Below are 21,925 nucleotides of genomic sequence, written 5' to 3' on the forward strand. Positions count from 1 at the left end.
ATGTTCTCTCATTTCATTCTCACAACAACTCTTGGTGATAGATGCCATTTTTCTACTATTTTAGAGATAAGGGAATCGAGGGTAGGAAAAAATCAGTTATTTTCCCAGAGTAACACACCTAATAAGTTTTTGAGTTGTAATTTGAATTCATATGTTTTGGATTTCAAGTCTATCATTCTATTATTTGCATCAAATAGTTGTATAATCTGGCCATGTTACTTAATCTCTCTTTGCCTTAGTTTCCTACTCTGAATGTTGGGGTATATGTGTATATGTGTGCATAGAGATAGGTCTCCTCCATTTGTGGTCTATGTCAGTTATAAATCTATGGTCTTAAGATAGGATTATATGCATTCCTTCACTGGGCATCTTAAGGAGCTATTTTAACAAGGTTAAATTCAACTTAATTGCTAAATAATCTTTCAAATCATTGTATCAAATCTCTCCTGCTATTTAGGTACACAAGATAGAGTGATGTGACCTAGCAAATAGTATAGACAGTTTAGGAATGCATTGAATGTTGGGACTGTTTAACGTTTTCTTCATTGACTTAGATAAATCTGTATTTGACTTCCAAAATATATTTGCAAATGACACAAACTAGGAAGGATAGATAATACAATTGTAACATTTCTCTCAGAAGGAATTTTCCTAATAGCTATCTGAAAGGCTTGTTGAGACGTCCTTGTCTTTCAAGTTAGTGGATGAAGAGAGTTGACACACATGGTCTCCACTGTCACAATCAGTATCTTCTTCCTCTGTTAAAATCTATCATGTAGCTCTCCTTATTTCACATTTACTCTATCTCTATCACTATGCCTATATCTGTATATCATATAGATCTCAATGATCTCTATATCATTTGGTATAGCTGTAACTTCACCTATATCCTTACCAAAATCTTTCTGGATGTAATCCACTGTCTTCTAGATCACCCCCTTTCATTTCTCTAAGAGTTCAGTACTTGGTTCATAATGTTTCTCTCCATCCCCAAACTACAACATATTTATTTTATCTTCAGTCCCTGTGCCTACCAATTCATTATCCTCCTCAAGTCAGTCAGTCAAGAGTCAATATCCTTTGTTGCTGAAGAGGGTCATGATGTCATATCTTGTAAAAAATGTGAAAAAATAAAGTTTGAAGATGAAAAACATGTCAATCACTGCTCAGATGAGAAAACTCTAATCTAACCTAGTGTTATTTTATTTCATCATGCTTCTATTTTTTATTCCAAATCCTGTCTTTGCTTCTCTGAATTTCCCTTTATTTTTAAAGCATCTCTGCTTATTTTCCAGGGAAATCTTAAGTCATGACCCTATCAATGTAGCCTTTAACTGCAGAAAAACAAACATAATGACAAGTGCAGAAAAGGAGTCATCTCAGTATTTAGATTTAAAATTATACCTAGTCTCCTGTAGATTCTAAGACATGGAAAATGTAGGATAAGTTCACACATTTACCTTACTGTCCAGTATTCTATCTAATGGTTTATATTGCATTATGACTTACTGCGTCATATGTTACAAGTGTTTCAAATTTTGGAGTATTCCAATTTCAAAATTGCTCTTTAGTCCAGTATGGTCTTATGTAAGTGAAGATCTGTCTTGAAATCGCTGAATCTGTCTCTGTTTTACTTACGTTCTCTTTGTTTCTTAGTTCCTTTACCTAAAAAAATGTAAATACATTTCATTTATATGCTGGTTTACACTTTACTAAGAACATTTCTCCCAAACATCTCCAACTGTTAGCCTTTGTAAATTTTATTGTTTTCATATTACAGAGGAGGAAACTGAGGCTCAGAAAGATGAAGAGTCAGAAACTATCAAAATGAAATATTCTGACACTGCAATTCATACCTTTTTATCATCATCATCATCATCATCATCATCATCATCATCATCATCATCATCATCATTCCATGAAGTTATTTGCCTTGCTTGCTTCTAAGCTTGTTTTAAGAACAGAATATTATACTGTAGATTACATCCCTTTGAAAATAATGGACTAAGTCATTGTAAGGAATCACAATGAAAGGCATGAATCAAAGTGAGTATCAGCTCCACTGACTTTTGTGAGAATAGGCAGTGAAATTTACCTTAGTCAGATGTATGTATTGGGATGCTTTCTCACGTATAAAAGAGAATTCTCACTTTCATGATGATGTTTCCATTGGATAGAAAGGTGGTGGCAGAATTGTTTAACCTCTGAGTCATTCAGTGATTAATGGGAAAATTTTCAGGATCACTGCCTCCAGGATCTCTTTCACCTTACATCTAGGAAAACTGAACCTTATTCAGTAATATTTTCTCCAACAATTTAGAAACAAAAGAACAAAAGGGAACACTTAAATACTAGAGAGGACTCATTGTGCCCTCATGGCAACAGGCAGAAGTGAGGCTAAATGACCAATGTTTATGTCCGATCTCCCTTTACTTAGTCACAGAAAAATATGTCTAAGTAGAATCCTATAAAAGCTCAGGGACCTATTTTCATAGCCAGAACTGTGTTCTCAGAGGAATTAATTATCAATAGTGTCAGAAGTACTTTGCCTTAGAAGATCTATTATTTTGGAAATGTGTTTGTGAAACAATGCACATATGTCTTGTTCTTTCTTCTCTCTTTATTGGAACCTTCAATTATGTGCCCTAGAAGTGAGACAATGAAATGTGTCAATTAGGCAGAAGCCTCCTGGAAATTAGTACATGGTTCACCAAGGATTCAGTGTCCTACCTGAGTGGCAGAGGCAGGGAAGGTTACATCAATTGCATTTCCCTGATGTAGCCTCCATACTGGCTTAATGGGAGTTGACAACTGTAGATCCACAGATAACTGCCCAATTCCTTTATTAACCCCTCAGCATTTATCAGTTTAGGAGAAGTTGTGGTCAATTACACTATCAGGCAGAAGGAGACAATGACTGGGCATACAATTGTTCTGGATGTTTTCTTCTATTATAGATGTAAAGGAATCATAATTTTTCCCATGAGGCTTTGGATGGAATAGAGGATGGTAGGGACATCCAGATGTTGTTGTTGTTGTATTTAGTTTCTTTTGGTTTTCACTCTCAGTTAATACTGTTTCAGAGCCCCACTGCAATGATATGGACCTTCCAATTCAACTGAGTCAATTTGAACACCCCAAATCAGAGATTCAAATTGTTTCTGTGATGATTTTCACCATTACCTTGAGGATGATCATCTATAGTGAAAGTCAAATTAGAATAAAGGTTAGGCATTCTCCAAATGATAAATGTTCAAAGAAAATAAAGCCACTTTTAACTTGAAGAAATTAAAATCTAAACTAGGAATAATAATAAGAAAAAAGGCTTTCAAAACCATTAATAACTAGAGAAATTCAAATTAAAACAACTCTGAGGGTCTACCTTATACCCATCAGATTGGCAAAGTTGGAAAAAAAGATAAATGGCAAATGCTGGAAAACTAAAATATGAATGCGTTTTTATTGGAACTGTCAACTGGTCTAGTAATTCAGGAAATCTATTTCAAACAATATAATCTACATTATTAAATTATACATGTTTTTTGATTTAATAGTATTAAATTAGATCTCCATTTGAAAAGGAGAAAAACATCTATATGATATACATACACATGTATATGTATGCATGTATATGTGATATATATGACACACATATCTCTATCTTTATCTGTTTATATCTATCTCCATTTCTATCTTTCTATTTATCTATATCAGCCTTTTATGGTGGCAAATGAATTAAAGTTCTGCCAATAATTTGGGGAACAGCTCATAAAATTATGAGTTATGAATAGGATGGAATTGTGCTATAAAAATGATGAGAAGTATACACTCCACTATAAATTGATGCTACATTTCAACTGTGCCCTCACTGCTGTCAGGCAATCCTATTATACTTCACTTATCAATGCTCTGTCCCACTCTCCACAGTGGCTCTTCCAAATTTTTCATCCCTCCTCTAACCTAATATGGCACTCCCACCTCCCACTCTTTCATCTGAGACCATCATCTCATATTTTACAGAAAGAAAAATGAGGCTATTAGTCTTCAATTCATTTTTCTCCCCTCTTTCTCCTCTCCTATCAGTCAGATACCTTCTGACACTTTCTCTTTCATCACCTCTATTTCTCACAATAAAGTAGCCTGACTCCTCACCAAAACTGACACATTTCCTTGTTCTAGTGATCTCATTTCATCTGATCTCCTCCAACAGATTGTCTTTTTATCCCCATTCTTTCATTCTTCACTTATTCTCTCTCTTTCTCTCTCTCTCTCTTTCTGTCTCTCTATCTCTCTCTCTGTCTCTCTGTCTCTCTCTGTCTCTCTGTCTCTCTCTCTCTCTCTCTCTCTCTCTATCTCTCTCTCTCCTTGCTTATTTACTACTGCCTGCAAACATGCCCTTGTCTTCCACATTCTCAAAACTTCTCACTCAATCCTTCCATGCTTACTGGTGTCTCCTATATCTTCTGTCCCTTTTATCTAAACTTCTTGGAAAGGCTATCTACAATAGGTGTCTTTACAGTCTTTCTTCTCACTCTCTTGACCCTTTACAATCTGACTTTCAACAATATCATTCCAACAAAATTTCTCTCTACAAAGTTACTAATGTTCTCTTAGGAGACAATTCTAATAATTTCTTTTTTTTCCCTAGAAGTTCAGTCTCCTTGATGTCTTGGTAGTCTTTGACACTGTTGACATTCTCTGTTCCTTTATATTTTCTTCTCTCTAAGTTTTCAGAACACCGGTCTCTCCTGGTTTCCATCCTAGCTCTCTGAAAGCCCCTTCTCTGTTTTCTTTGCTGTATCTCCATCCAGATTATGCCTTCTAATCATAGGTGCAACTCAGAGTTCTGTCTGGGATTTTCTTCTCCTTTTATAATTCTTCACTTAGTGAATCCCATGTATTATCTACTACAAACTGAACACAGTATCTTTTCCCCTAAATCCTCCCTCTCCTACCTTCCCATTACTATAGAGAGCAACACCAACTTCCTAGTCACTCAGGATTGCAACATAGGAGTCGTCTTGGATTCCTTACTATTTCTGACCTCCTCTATCTAATCTGTTGTGAATACCTATTGATTTTAACTTTACAACATACCAAATATTTCCTCTTCTGTCCTCTGACATTGTCTTCACTGTAGTGCAAGCCCTCATCACCTCATTTCTTGATTACTGAAGTAGTCTGTTGCAAAGTCTGCCTTTGTAATGTCTCTCCCCATGTCAATCCATTCTTCAATCATCCACTGAAGTGATTTTCCTAAAATCCAACAATCTCACTATCAATCCCCTCCCCTGACACACACACAGTTAAGCGCAGCGATTTCTATTACCTCCAGAAGTAAATATAAAATGTGCTACTTCGCATTCAAAATTCCTCATAACCTAACCCCTCCTACATTTCAAATCTTCTGGAACATTGCACTTTAATATGTTGACTTCTATCCAGTGGCACTGGCCTCCTTGGTGTTCCAGAAACAAGACATTCCACCTCTTGGCTTTCGGCATTTTCTCTAGCTGTTTTCCATGTCTAAACACTTTCCTTCCTCTCCTCCCACTAATGACCTTCTTGGCTTCCTTTCAACCTCACCTAAAATCCTATCTTCTACAGGAAACCTTCCCTAAACCCACTTAATTCCAGTGCTTTTCCTCTTTTAATTATTTCTTATTTATACCCTTTGTAACTTGCTCTGTATATTGTCTCCCCCATTAGATTGTAAACTCCTTCAGGGCAAGGACTGCATTTTGCCTCTTTTGGTATCACTGGGACTTAGTATAGTGCCTGACACATAGTAGGTGCTTAATAAACATTTCTTGAATGAATGATTGAAAGTTAAAAAAAAAACAACTGAGGAGATTTGCATGATACAGAGTGAAGTAAGCAGAACCAGGAGAATAATTCATACAATAATAACATTATTGTTAAGATAAACAACTTGGTAAGACTTTAGGATTCTGATTTAGAGCTCAATTTTATCAGCTGCTCTGTTAGACTTCAAATATATGGAACAACTCCTCACCTTCAGGATAAAATGATCATCTGCTATCTCATCATCATGAAAAATGACTCAGATTTTCATTCTCAAAACCTTCTCAATTCACTCTCATTTGCTTCTCCCCTTGGAGAGCTAGAGGATGAAGCACTAAACTCATTCCAAAGCCTTTACAGAGGGCTCATAAACCTGGTAACTCCATTTTCCATCAGCAGCTCTACTTAGCTTCAACTCTACACTGAGTCCAGTATACCCTGTTTCACTTTAATGGATCACATTCCTCTGGCTTTTCAGCTTTATTTCATATGCTTTCTTTTCCCATTAGATTGCAAGCCTCTTGAAGACAGAACCTATATCTTTTTTTTTTCTTATTTGTATCACCAACACTGATCTCCATAACTGACAAATAGTAAGTACTTAATAAATATTTATTGATGTATTAAATGGTTCCAGAGTATTCATGATGAAATGTGTTATTCTCCTCTAAGAAAGAGGTTATAGACTAATGTGATGGTTGAAATTGTGTTTTTTCTTTTGGTATGAACAATGGAGTAATTTGATTTGTTTGACTATTCATGTTTGCAACACATTTATTTTCTTTCTTTATCATGGTGGAAGAGCAGAGTAGAGAAAGACTTTCAAAGATAAATAATTTTAATGGAAAAAATAAAAGCTAGGGAACATATGTAAATAGGGCAAAAGTATCATTTCTTTCTGTACTGATGAACCTTAATTTCATGTCCCAATATCAACGAGAATGCATGAGACACTCAGTAAACAAGTGTTTAATGACAAGTTATCATTGTCCCTCCCACCATGACCTCACATGCTACTTGGGAAAACAGGATTAAAAATGTAAATTACTTGGACCTCTCCCTTTATCAAATGCTGTCAACTTGCTTTTGTCCTAGATCTTACAAAATTAAGTTCTCACTTCAAATGCAGCTCCCAATCAGGAGGTCAATGTACTTTGGATTCAGATTTTGGTGCTCTTTGAATAAGACTTCTTATTAGTTACTTGAAAAATTAGAATGTTATTGGAGACTTCATTTTACTATCTCCCGAGAGAATTTTATTTCATCAGGAATGAAAACAAGATGCATTATGGGTACACAGTTAGGGACATTTATGTCTTTGTTTTATCACCAACTCCCATAATATTCTCCCTAGGCCCTTTAGTCACAAAGGTGGAGACTCTTGATATCCCCTACCACTTTTCATCTATGTTGCAACTTCAATGACCATTCATTTCTCCTTATAGACATTGGCCCTTTTTTCATTGTCTTTTTTTTCCAGTAAAGACTGTCTAGAACCTCTTTGTCTTGAACAAAGTTATAAAATGAAACATTTTGAAAACTTTGGGTAAATATGGAAACAAGAATGGTTATAGGTGAGTTTATTCCTGCTATGAAACCTGCTAGCAAAGAATTTAAAAAAAAATGTGAGATGAAACAGTAGTCAATAAATCCAATAAAAAAAATGCTAGTACATACTTCTTCCTGTTCCAATATTGCACAGAGACAATTAGAAACCAAGAGTTACTTTCATTAAATCCATTAAAATTACTGCTAATTGATGTCTGAAGCCAAAGGATCTTGTTCCTATGCTGTTGGAGGTGAAAGACACAAAGCCAAATCCTTGTGTCTTATTATGCAAGGAAATGGGAAAGAGGAAGCTGGGTAGTGTAGAATTGCCTCAGGTCTCCCCAGCGTCCTGGGGAATCTTTAATGTCTTTTGGAGCCATGACATGTAACAAAACCAGCTCCTGGGGAAGTAAGTACGTGCCATTTTACCATACTCATTCCACTGATCTCCTGCCTGATCTGCTGAAGGAGAGACATGTCATTCCACTGCACTTCCTCCACTCATATTCCAACATATGCTCTCTCTTCACGATGAAGTATAGCTCAAGACTAAGAGTCACTTCATGTAAAGACAATGAAAGGTGAAGAAATGTCACAGTTGAAGATTACAAAGAGAACAAACCAATTTGGCTGGAAAAGAATGCTGGGGAACATTATTGTTTAACAGAGCTGTCAAATTCAAAGCCCATAGGCTGCCACCAGAACTGGATTAAAATGTAATTGGGACATATTTAACAAAATAAAAAACAAAAATACAATGTAGATGATATTAATTTGTAGTTTTCTAAGTTAATATGTGGCATGTAAAGGCTTATTTTTATTTGACCTTGACACTATTATTGTAAAATATGTCTCCACATTGTGAAGGGATTTAAATAACAAAGAAAAAAAAGCTTTTGTATAATTCTAGTGATAATAGGGAATTACTGCAGTTCATTGAGCATTGGAGTGACAAAATTAATCTTGTGCTTATGTATATCACATTGCTACCTGTGTTTAGAATTAATTAGATCCAGAAGGATTATGAGGTGAAAGAAGAATTGGTTAAGGTATTTATGTAGTCCAGAAGGGAAGTAATGAAAGTCTAATCTATGTTATTGGCTATGAAAGTAGAAATATGGCCACAGGAAGGGAGCAATGTTGAGGATGTGGAATAAAGATTTGGGAAATAATTAGGATAGAAGAGGGGAAGGACAATGTGGATATGAGAAAAACTCTGAGGTTGTGAATGTAGGTGATAGAATGGATGATGGTATGCTTAATTAGAGCGAGAAACCTTGGAAGCAAAGAACATTGTGGAGGGGAATTAATTCATTCCATTTTGATCACATTCAATTTCAGATGCCCATGGGTTCATCTAGTTCAAGATGTCTAAAGGGAAGCCAGTAGTCTGGGAATGAAGTTCAGGAGAGGTATTAGGACTGGATATATAGCTCTGGGAGACATCTTATGAAGATGTTACTTGAACCCATGGGAGATGATGAGGCCACCAAAGAAAATGTGCAGAGAAAAGAGGACAGCACAGCAGTTATCCCAACACAGTGTTCCAATTTATTTTTCTGATCTTAAGCTAAAGAGAGGATTTATTTTGAGAACAAGATTTTGATTTCCCAGTTTCTTGAGTATAAGTTGAAAACTTATGAAGGAAGAATCATAATTAAACTATGCCTATATTTTCTCCAAAGTATGCTACATGTTTCATATTAGAAGGTATTCGTATTAAGGAGACATCATTGTAAAGAAATTCAAGAAAATGTAAATATAATATGACACAGTTTTAAAAGCATGGAATGAAATATTTTCTCCACCCTCTTAAATATACCTGGAAGGAATCATTAGCAGATTGACAACAAATGTAAGTTGTCACTGTGATAGATATTTTAAGAACTCCTACACCTACTCTTTTTTTTTTGGCTAGCAATGGGGTTAAGTGACTTGCCCAGGGTCACAGAGCTAGTAAGTGATATGTATCTGAGGCTGGATTTGAACTCAGGCCCTCCTGAATCGTGGGCCAGGGCTCTATCCACTGCACCACCTAGCTGCTCCATAAATACACTCTTGATTAGAGGAGGCTATTTGGCAATATAGAATATAATGTGTTAAAATTAAACCCAGGAAAAACTAGATTCAAATCTGACTTCTGACATTTCTTAGTTGTGCATCCCTGTCACTTAATTTCTGTCCACCTAAGTCTTCTCCTCTATAAATGTGGATAACAATGCTCAGTATCTACCTAACAATGTTGTCATGAAGTATAAATTAACTAATGAATACAAAATATTTCTGTCACCTTCAAAGTACTTGTAAGTGCAAACTAAAATGAAAACAAATGTCTCCTCTTTTTAGCATTAATTTCTAATATTAAAATGGTAAGGTCTTTGTTTCTAGATGATAGTCTTGGTAGCCTAGTCTATTTCAAAGAAATATTTATGTCACTCTACATATATACAATGCCCCAGATGTCTCACAGCAGAGTAAAGCTATTAACTGTTCTAAGACTCTTGGAACTCCTAGAGAGCATTAATTGGAACAATTATGGTGCAGTGGCAAGTGTGTTCAATTTGGAGCCAAGTAAACTGATTTTGAATGTTGAATCTGCCAACATGTATGTCTGATTTTGGGCAAATTGCTTAAAATTTTGGACCTCATCATCTTTATCTATAAAAATAAGTTGGTGGATTTGATGAGATAGAGAGTAACACTATATGATTTCTGAGATCTATTTCAACTCTACATCTGTGGTCATATGACTACATTCTATAACTGATTATTAGCATCAAAACTTATTCTCCAGTAATGGAGAAATAGATACAGATTCTGAAACTATCACCTTATTAATAGAAATATACAGATCTCTGAGTTATCTTTGAAGAAGTATTTGCAACTGTAAGAGTGGAAGAGATTATCAAGAGATAGAATATAGAAATTGCATAGAAAGTCAAGAGATTTTTGAAATCCATCCATATTTAGGGGAGAAATAATGCACAGTGAGCCAACAGAGAAGAGCAATAAGGAACAATTTGGGGAAGGGGAATGAAGGGAAATCAGGAAAGATCAGAGACATGGAAATGAAAGCAAAAGTATCTAAGTAGACTTGACATCAGAATCATGCCAAAAGTAGCAAAATCAAAGGGTATGGGGGCTAAGAAAAGACCATTCAATTTTGGAGTGACAACATCATTAGTAAGCTATAACCACTCAACTGATATATTGGCTTTAGGGACTGAAGATATTTATTCTGAAGAAGAATTGGCTTTGAGGGAGGAAAATGTTTGATAATTTCCTTGAAATATCTCACACATTGTTATAGAAAAAAAATTGGCTTTCATCTTACTACTCCTAGAAAATGTATTTAAAATCAGTTGGTAGAAATTATAAGCAGCAGGGGAGGGGGTGATTTGGATTCAGTGTACAGGAAGACTATAGAATTTTAACAACTTGCCTCAATGTATAATAAGATCTTTATTTAGAAAATGGATTCCTGAAAAGAGGGTTAGTTAGCTAATTGCAAAGAGTGCTATAAACTGGATTCAAATTTTGAAGAGTGGTGCACTAGAAAGGACCCTCAAAGACCCTTCTAGTTCCAGTTCCCATAAACCTTCCACAGCTAGTATTTTGTAGTATTCTTTCATCTATTATCAAAATGCCTGTGCTTTGTGATCAAGAAAAGTGGTTTGGTATATTGGGAGAAGGACCACAATAGAGTTAGTAGATATGAATTCTGATCTCAACTCAGCCAGTGACTGCCTGTGAGTGAGACAATTAATGTTCTCAGAATCTTAGTTTTCTGATTCATGATATAAAGTTGTTTGGCCAGATAAATCAAATTTCCATAGGTATTTTACATACGCCTTCTACATATCCATATACACACACATGCATATATGCCTATTGTATAAACTTTTTTTCTATAAAAATCTCATGAGGTATGTTCTTGAAATTCTATAGTACCTATTTTAGAGATGATTAAAAATGAGTATAAGTTAATGTATTTGTACCATGGTCAAACAAAGTTAATTATTTTTTTCCCTAAATGTCACAGTGTATTGTTGATTTTCTCTAAGGTATTTTCTAACTATTTATTCTATGAAACACTATATCACCTGTGTTTGTCTCAGAATCTGCTTGTCAAAGAAAATCTACTGTAAAGAATTATTGTAATATCATATAATTTCCCCCCAAGAACCTCTCTTTCCCTGGCCTACTGCAATGAGAGTCAGGGCATAGATTACTACAATATGCTATTTATTCTTCCTAAAATGCTAAAGGAAGAAAAAAAAGATGGACAAAACAATATTTGGCTTTTGAAAGATTTCTAATCCCTAGTTATATGCTATTGACCTGAGGAAATTTTAACAGAATTGCCTTCTCTTTAAAAATATCCTTGACATTCATTTTGAAGGAGCTTTTTCCAATGGCTCTGTTGTGTAGGGAAATGAATTATCAGGCGTATAAAAGATGGGAATCAATAGCTTAAAAATCAGCAAACTTACATTTCCATTAGAACAGTTGACTATTATAATAGTTTGATTCTTAATTTGTTCAAGATCAAGATCAAGATGCCCATTTGATATCCTATAATTCTTGACTTTTCATTGCAGATAAGACAACTCTCATTTCTCTGTTCACTACCTAAACTACATAGGTGGAAAATGGAAGAAATGTGACTGAATTCATCTTATTAGGACTTACACAGAATCCAAAGATACAAAAAGAATAGTTTTTCTTGCCTTATACATGGTAACTCTGGCAGCCAACCTGCCCATTGTGGTCACCATTACCACCAGTCATGCTTTAAGCTCCCCCATGTATTTTTTCCTGGCACACTTGTCTTTTATATATACAATTTATTTATCTTCTTCAGCTCCTAAACTGGTTATGGATTTCCTCCATGAGAAGAAAGTCATCTCCTTTCATGGGTATATGACCCAGGTCTATGCAGAACATATCTTTGGGGGTACTGAAATCATCCTGCTCATGGTAATGCCCTGTGATAGATATGTAGCCATCTGTAAACCCCTCCACTACATGACTATTATGAACAGGAAGTTGTGCATCATATTTGTGATTGTAGCTTGGACTGGTGGCTTTATCCATGCAACAATCCAGATTCTATTCACAATCTGGCTCCCTTTCTGTGAACCTAACATCATAGATCATTTTATGTGTGACTTGTACCCTTTGCTCAATCCTGTCTGCATGAACACCCATACCCTCGGTCTATTTGTGACAGCAAACAGTGGTTTCATCTGTCTCTTAAACTTCTTTTTGTTGTTGGTATCCTATGTTGTCATTCTGCATTCCTTGAAAAATCACAGTCTGGAGGGCAGACACAAAGTTCTCTCTACCTGTATCTCCCACATTACTATAGTTATCTTATCCTTTTTATCTTGTATATTTGTGTACCTGAGGCCTGTGATCACTCTGCCTATAGATAAGGCAGTAGCTATATTCTATACTATGGTATCCCCATTGTTAAATCCTTTAATATACACCCTCAGGAACACAGAGATAAAAAATGCTATGAGGAATCTCTGGAAACAAAAAGTGAATTTACATAATAAATAGTATGGTATGGGAGAAAAAAAATCACGTTCATGATCCTGATGTTACAGTAATCCTTAAGCAGATTGGAGTGATAAATACTTGGCCAAAGACCTTTGGAATTGTCTTTGCTCATTGTATTGCTGAGAATATCTAAGTAATTCACAGTTAATTGTTGTATAGTACTGCTATTACTAGGTACACTATTCTTCTGGTTCTGTTCAATTCACTTTGCATCAGTTTATGTAAATCCTTCCAGTTTTTTTTTTTTCTGAAAGCATCCTACTCATCATATCTTATAGCACAATAGCATTCCATTACATTCATATACCACAACTTGTTCAGGTATTTCCTTACTAATAGAAATCCCCTCAATTTCTAACTCTTTGCCACCACAAAAATAGCTGCTATGAATATTTTTGTACATATAGATCCTTGTCCTTTTAAAAAGCTTTTTGGTATACAGACCTTATAGTGGTATTGCTGGGTAAAAACGTATACAAGATTTTGTAACCCTTTGAGCATAGTTCCAAATTTCTCTCCAGAAGATTTGGATCAGTTCACAACTCTACCAACAGGGCTTTAGTTTCCTAATTTTTCCACATCACCTCCAACATTAGCCATTTTTCTTTTCTGTCATATTAGACAATCTAATAGGTATCAGATGGTACCTCAGAGTTTTAATTTTAATTTCTCTGATTTAAAGCATCTTTTCATATGACTATAGATATCTTTTATTTCTTGATCTGAAATCTGCCTATTCATATTCTTTGACCATTTATCATTGAAGAATGACTTGTATTCTTATAAAGTTTACACAGTTCTCTATTTGAGAAATGAGGGCTTTATCAGAGAAATGTGATGTATTGTTTTACACAAATAGGATTATTAATTGTATATTTCTCTCCATCCTATTTCCTCCATTTATCATTCTCACTTTCTCCTTTCACCCTATCCTTCCTAAAAGTGTTTTGCTTCCAAACACCTACTACACCAAACCCCTTTTCTTCTATCAGTGCCCTCCTCCTCTTATCCCATTCACTTCCTGCTTCCCTGTAGGGTAAAGTAGATTTCTACACCAGATTGAGTGTGTATTTTATTCCCTCTTTCAGGCAATTCTGATGAGAATAAAGTTCAAGAATCATTCTCCATAACCACCACCCATCTTCCCCTTAACAACAAAAACTATTTTTGCCTGTTTTGAGAGATAATTTGCTCCATTCTACCTCTCTTTTTTCCTCCCTATGCCTTCCTCTTTCCCACTCTTTCATTTTATTTTTCTTTTCAGATATCATCCCATCATAGTTAACTCACACCTATGTCCTCTGTCTAAGTATACTTGTTCTGACTGCTTTAACAACGATAATGTTCTTAAGAATTATAAGTATTATTTTTCTCATGTAGGGTAGCAAATTGTTTAACCTTATTGTTTTTGTTTGTTTGTTTGTTTTTTGGCAATGCAATTGTGGTTAAGTTATTTGCCCAGGGTCATACAGCTAGTAAGTGTCAAGTGTCTGGTCTGAGACTTCAATAAGATTAAACAATCTTTATCTTATTGATCTTATTGGATTAATATTATTGCATCTCTTATGATTTCTCTTTTCTGTTTATCTTTTTCTGTTTCTCTTGAGTCTTGTATTTGATAGTCAAATTTTCTTTTCAGCTCTGATCTTTTCATCAGGAATGCAAGAAAGTCTTTATTTAATTGAATATATATTATTCACCTGAAGGATTATGCTCATCTTTGCTGAGTAGGTTATTCTTGGTTGTATTCCTAGATCCTTTGCCCTCCAGAATATCATATTCCAAGCATTCCAAACCATTAATTTAGAAGTTGTCAAATCTACTGTTATCCTGACTGTGGCTCCACGCTGCCTGAACTGTTTCTTTCTGGTTTCTTGCAGTATTTTCTCTTTCACCTGGGAGCTCTGGATTTCAGTTATAATATTCCTGGCAGTTTTTATGTTGGAATCTCTTCTAGGAAATGATCAGTAGATTCTTTCCATTTCAATTTTGCCCTCTGTTTCTAGAATATCTTGGCAGAATTTCTTGGAAATTTCTTCAAATATGATATCTTGGTTCTTTTCTTTTTTAGATTGTAACTTTCAGATAGTCCACTAAATTTCTTAAATCATATCTTCTCAATCTGTTTTCCAGGTCAATTGTTTTTTTTCAATGAGATATTTCAAATTTTCTTTTATAATCTTTCTTTTGATTTTATTTATTATTTTGATGTCTCATGGAATCAATATCTTCTACTTGTCTAATTCTAAATTTCTAAGGAATTATTTTCTTTGTATTTCCTTGTCCAAAAGGAATTTATTTTCTTCATTTTTTTGTGCTTCCTTTACCAGACTCTTCATTTTTTCCATTATTTTCTTGTATCTCATCACTTTTTCCAATTTTTCTTCTCTCTTGCTTAGTTGATTTTAAAATACTTTTGACCTCTGCTATGAATTCTTTTGGCCCTGAGACCAATTTCCATTTTTCTTCGAAGCCTTGGCTGAAGCTGTTTTTGACTTTGTTATCTCTTAGTGATTTGTGTTTTGGTCTTCCCTGTCACTATAATAACTTTATATCTTCAGATTAATTTTTGTTGTTAACTCATTTCTCCAACTTATTTCTTTACTTTTACATTTTTTTATGTTGGTCTTCATTTCCAGGGTGAAGGGGCCACTGTCCAAAGCTTCAAATTTTCTGAGCTACTGTTTTCATAGCTAGTTCTGGAGGTCTGTAAATTTTCAGTTCTTCCAAGGTGGTATGATCTGAAGAGAGGTGTGGTCATTGCTCCCAAGGTCTGTGCTCTGGTCTGTCAGCAACCATAAGTACTCTTTTCCCTCTGGAACTGTGACCAGGGTACTACCCTACTACCACTGTGTTAGTTGTCCCCTAACCTGAGACTGCAAGAAGGAACTGTCCATGGGTAATGCAACAAAGGTGTATATCCAGTGCCAGTAAAGGGTCACCTACAATCTCTTTCTGACCAGTTATCCAACCCCTGCACTGTCTGTGAACTGAAAACTCAGAAAGTCACCACTGCCAATTCAATTGTCCTTGAAATTTGCCGTGACAGGTCCTGTACTCCAGACTTCATTTTGAGGTAATATTTTCAAGTTGTTTGAAGGGAAATTGTTAAAGCTCAGTCAAGTACCTGCCTTTACTATGCCATTTTGACCCTCTTCCACATCCCTACGCTCAATGTAGACTGAACTTCAACCAGCCCTTCATTTGGCTGTCTTGAAATCTACCCTGTTGCCATACCCCATACATACCCCTTCACCCTCATCATAACTTGCTCTGAGAGTAAATATTAAATTTATTGTTGTTTCTGGAAAGGCCATGACAATTGACCATGCTACTTCTCTACTCTCCATCCCTGTAATATCTGGATGTGGGAGGAGGACAACTCTCTTAAAGGACCATCATTTCTCTAACTATTTTGCTTTCTATCATCTTTCTATATATCTAGAATATAATGAATAATTTGTGTGCTGTGTCTTCTATTAGAACATACGTTGCCTATGGGAAAGGAACATGTGTTTTCATTTCTTTTATATATGAATTCTCAGAGACAGTAAAAGCTTAGTAAATGCTTGTTTATTGAATGACCAAGTGACCAGTACTCCAGGTCTGGAGCTTTAGTTCTACTGCCAATCTTAGCAGTGATCCCATTACTAACTTGGAATAAGGTCCATGAAGCACAAAGAAACCCAAAGGCAGAGCTGTTGTTATTTTTTATGTAGAAAAGGGATTCTGACTTTGTGTTGTGGAATTTGACATTCTTTTCAGATTTTTCTTCTTTTAAAATCTACACAAATAAACACAATTGATTTAAGCCAAAGGTCTAAAGAAAAGCTAAGCTAGCCTTCCAGCAGGTTTTTTTTTTTGGGGGGGGGAAGGGGGAAGGGGATAGATTTCAGTTTTAGTCTGTGGAGGAACATTATTTTTTTTTCTTCAGAATTTTTTAGGCAAGGCATTTTTTTAAAAAAGGTTTGTAAATGAGAACATACTTTTTTTTTGCAATAATTAAAGAGAATAGTGATCCCATCATCCTGAAGAATTTAATATCATTTATGAATGTTTAGGAAGTAAAATTGGTAAAAGTGGTAGACTTGGATAAAAGAGGACCTGATTACAATTATATCTTAGAAAATTAATAATTTTGGGGAGGAGCCAAGAGGTGGAGGGAAAGCAGTGACTGTCTTGAGCTCTCTCCCAAAGCCCTCCAAATATCAAAAAAAAATGGCTCTAAACAAATTCTAAAGCAGCAGAACCCACAACAAGACAGAGTGAAACAAATTTCCAGCCAAAGGCACCCTGGATGGTTGATCAGAAAGGTATATCATGCCGGGTGGGGAGAGGAGCTCAGTTGGGTGTGGGTACCCAGGCCTCAGCAAACCTGAAACAGGCCTCAAAGGACTGAATTGCAGGCAGCTGTGGCGGTTTCCAGACGTCTTAACACCTGAACGCCAAAGACAATGTGTAAGGTCAGAGGGAAAAGTCTGTGGCTTCAGTGAGAGATGAGCTAGGTCTCAGCCCCAAGTCCAGAGCATGCCCATGGGGCAGCAACTGCCTCCTGAGATCCCGGCCCACAGACTGAGGGGGAATCACATGGTTGATCAGAGGGGGATTACAGGTATCTCTTTGCCAGTGCTGAGGCAGGAATCTCTTGCTTTACTCGTGCTTGGATCTGGGTCACAGTTCTGAGGGGCTTTCCTGGGGCCAGGAGGAATGCTGGTGCGGTGGAGCTTCTGACTGTGGAGAGGAAACACCTTGCCCCTTATCATAGCACCTTGGAAGAACTGACACTTTTCAGGTCCCTAGAAGTATTTCTGAATACAGCTGTACAAACCCCCAAAGCTTGGGACAGTACACTCTTTACATTTGAAGCAGACTTCTACCTTAACAAAAAGTTTAAAATTCAAGTAATTGTCCAGGATCATGAGTAAGCAGCGCAAAAAGAGTCAGAATATATTATCTTATTTTGGTGACAAAGAAGATCAAAACATACAACCAGAAGAAGACAATGAAGCCAAAGCTCCTACATCCAAAGCCTCCAAGAAGAATATGAATCATTCCCAGGCCTTGCAAGAGCTCGAAATGGATTTTGAGCAGCAAGTAAGAGAAGTAGAGGAAAAACTGAGAGTGATGCTAGAAAATCATGAAAAACAAGTCAACTGCTTGCTAAAGGAGACCCAAAAAAATACTGAAGAAAATAACACCTTAAAAAATAGCCTAACCCAAATGGCAAAAGAGGCCCAAAAAGCCAATGAGGAGAAGAATGCCCTAAGCAGCAAAATTGGTCAAATGGAAAAGGAAGTCCAAAAGATTACTGAAGAAAATACTTCCTTAAAAATTAGAATAGAGCAATTGGAAGCTAGTGACTTTATGAGAAATCAAGACACCGTAAAACAAATCCAAATGAATGAAAAATTAGAAAACAATGTGAAATATCTCATTGGAAAAACAACTGACCTGGAAAAGAGAACCAGGAGAGAGAATTTAAAAATCATTGGACTATCTGAAAGCCATGATCAAAAAAAGAGCTTAGACATCATCTTTCAAGAAATTATCAAGGAAAACTGCCCTGATATTTTAGAACCAGAGGGCAAAATAGAAATTGAAAGAATCCACTGATCTCCTCCTGAAAGAGATCCCCAAAGGAAAACTCCTAGGAATATTGTAGCCAAATTCCAGAGCTCCTAGGTCAAGGAGAAAATATTAAAGCAGCCAGAAAGAAACAATTCAAGTATTGTGGAATCGCAATCAGGATAACACAAGATTTAGCAGTTTCTACATTAAGGGACCACAGGACATGGAATATAATATTCTGGAGAGCAAAGGAGATAGGATTACAACCAAGAATCACCTACCCAGCAAAACTGAGTGTAATCCTACAGGGGAAAAAATGGTCATTCAATGAAATAGAGGAATTTCAAGCATTCTTGATGAAAAGACCAGAGCTGAATAGAAAATTTGATTTTCAAATACAAGACTCGAGTGGAACATGAAGAGGTAAACAGGAAAGAGAAAATCATAAGAGACTTATTAAGGTTGAACTGTTTATATTCCTGCATGGAAAGATGGTAGTTGTAACTCATGAGACCTTTATCAGTATTAGGGTAGTTGGAGGGGAAAAATTATATGCACATATATACAGATATAGATAGATAGATAGAGGGCACAAGGTGATTTGAAAATGAAGGGGTCATATCCGGAGAATAAAATTAAGGGGTGAGAGAGGAATATACTAGGTGGTGAGAAAGGGAGAGGTAGAATGGGGTATATTATCACACACAAAAAAAAAAAAACAGAAAAAAAGGCTCTTACAGTGAAGGGGAAATGGGGGAAGGTGAGAGGGAATGAGTGGATCATATTCTCATAGGATTTCACTTAAGGAGGGAATAACATACACACTCAATTGGGTATGGAAATCTGTCTTACCCTACAGGAAAATGGGGGGGGGGAAGGGGACAAGAGAATAGAAGATAATAGAGAGAAGGGCAGATTGGGAAAGGGGGTAATCAGAAGCAAATACTTCTGAGGAGGGACAGGGTCAATAGAAAGAATAGAATAAATGAGGGGGGCGGGATACAATTAAGGGAAACAGAGTTAGTTTTTCACAGCATGTCTACTATGGAAGTGTTTTGCATAACTGCACATAAATAACCTATATTTAGTTGCTTGCCTTATCAATGAGGGTGGATGGGGAGGCAGGAAAGGAGAAAATTTGGGACCCAAAGGTTTAAAAACACATGTTTAAAAAAATGTTTTCACGTGCAAATGGGAAATAAGAACTAAAGAAAATGGGTTACAGAAATCCATCCTGCCCTACCGGAAAATTGAAGGGGAAGGGGATAAGAGAAGGGGGGGAGAGATAGAAGGGAAGGCATATTGGTGTATTCAGAATGCATACCATCTTGGGGTGAGGGGAGGGCCGAGATGGGGTGAAATTTGGAACTCAAAATCTTGTGGAAGTAAATGTTAAATACAAAACAATAAATAAAAATTATCATAAAAATAAATTAATTAATTAAAAAAGAAAAAAAGAATAATAATTTTGTAGTCCTTGGCAAGTCACTTAACCTCTCTTAGCCTCAGTATTTCAGTTTAATATAAATAATAATAATAATATATAAATATATTTATATAAATAAACAAAAATAATAATAATAAAATCAGTTATCTCACAGAATTCTTATGATAATCAAACCAATTAACATATATACATTACTTTGCAAAACTTAAAGAGCTTCATAATTACTAGCTGTTATTATTATTATAAATTGAGTTATTTTAGGGCACTCCAAATATAGGGAATTAGAGCTTGATCTCTAGTCAGAATGATATGCTTATACATTATAATACTAATTGCTATTTAATAATAATTATACAAATAAAAAGGCATACATAGGATTTAAAAAAAATCATTGATATGGTGCAAAGAATCAACATGAGTGGTACCATGCTGAAGGGGAAACAGTTTTGCTGTAGTTTCTCTTAAAACATATTAAAGAAAGATTTATTTTTCTTTGATTTTTATTGCTCTGAGTTTAACATAACAGAAAAACAAAATGGAATGAATATAGTAAATAAAAGTTATGTTTTGAAGTAGTGAGATGGCACAGAATGGGTCCTGGAATCAAAGGCAAAATGAGTTCATGAAAACAAGAATGTTCTGGAAATTGTTAATAATTAAATTGGATAGGAACATAGAGCTCATTGAAGGGAAAGACTGTGAATGTCAGTAAAGGCACTAGGCAACCAAATTTCTAAGACCATAAATTTCAGTAAAGGAGACTGATAAGGAGTAATAAGTTAAGTTAAAGAAGGAAAAATAAAGTCATAGAAGCCAAGGAAGGAAAAAATTGTGGATGTGGGCAACAGTATCAAAACTTCATGGAGGGGGGCAGTTATGTGGCTTAGTGGATAGAGCAGTGACCCTGGATTCAAGAAGTCCTGAGTTCAAATCCAGCCTCAGACACGTAACACTTAGTAGCTGTGTGACCCTGGGCAAGTCACTTAATCCCATTGCCTAAGCAAAAAACAAAACAAAAAAAAAATCAAAAAACAAACAAACAAAAAAACAACAACAACCGTATGGAGGATCAGGAGGATAAGGCCTCAGTAGACCACATCATATTTGAAAGTTGAGACCCATTATTTCTTATATATTGAACCAGTCTTGGAAAGTGGACAGAAACTTAAAAAAAATGCAAAACCAGGAGATTTTGAAAAGGTTAAGTCTTTTTACCAATTTTAGGTTAAAATTCTTTTCCTTTTAAAATTTAAGTTCCAAATTCTCTTCCTCTTTCCTACACCCTCTTCTACCAGATGCAAATGTAAGAAATATGATAGTAATTATTCATGTGGAATTATACAAAAATATTTCTGTATTATCCATATTGTCCAAAAAAGAAAAGTGAGAAAATTATACTTCAATTTGCACTCAGAGTTCATCACTTGTCTCCTTGGGGGTGGATATTAAAGAAACATTTTTCTTCCTCAAAGGCATGAGTATAGAGACTTGTAGAACCATTTATTTTGATTTTATCAGTGAGAATTTTGTTTAATTAAAAAAGTATGACACAAAAGCACTTACACAGAAAAATTTAAAAAAATCTAAAGAATGATATGATAAATCAGTGATAAATTCTCAATTATGCCAGGAGACTGGAGGAGAGAAAAAAAGTTATACAGCACCAAGGAAAGAAGAATCAATTACCCGATGTAATTAAGGAGAGGCGACTAGGCGATGCAATGAGTAAAGTGCCGATCCCGAAGTCTGGAAGACTCATGTTCCTGAGTTAAAATCTGGCTTCAGACACTCACTAGCTCTGTGACTCTCAACAAGTCACTCAACCCTGTTTTCCTCAGTTTCCTCATCTGTAAAATGAGCTGGAGGAGGAAATGACAAACCAATGCAGTGTCTTTGCCAAGAAAAATCCAAATGGGCTGACAAAGAGTCAGAAATGACTAAAAATGACTGAACAAACTAATTAAAATCTAAAAGATACATGTCTCTCCA

General features: G+C 35.6%; 1 protein-coding gene across 1 annotated transcript; it reads left to right on the top strand.

Moving 5' to 3' along the window:
* The first annotated feature begins 8,599 nt into the window (after nucleotides 1-8,599).
* On the top strand, nucleotides 8,600-12,921 carry LOC114051830 (olfactory receptor 4C12-like). The gene is given in 3 exon segments (XM_027874230.1): nucleotides 8,600-8,605; nucleotides 11,999-12,062; nucleotides 12,065-12,921. Coding segments are annotated over 3 exon segments (927 nt in total).
* The last annotated feature ends 9,004 nt before the right edge of the window (nucleotides 12,922-21,925 follow it).

The sequence above is a fragment of the Vombatus ursinus genome, unplaced genomic scaffold (genome assembly GCF_900497805.2).
Source record: "Vombatus ursinus unplaced genomic scaffold, bare-nosed wombat genome assembly UNPS02014806.1, whole genome shotgun sequence".
NCBI classification, from domain to species: domain Eukaryota; kingdom Metazoa; phylum Chordata; class Mammalia; order Diprotodontia; family Vombatidae; genus Vombatus; species Vombatus ursinus.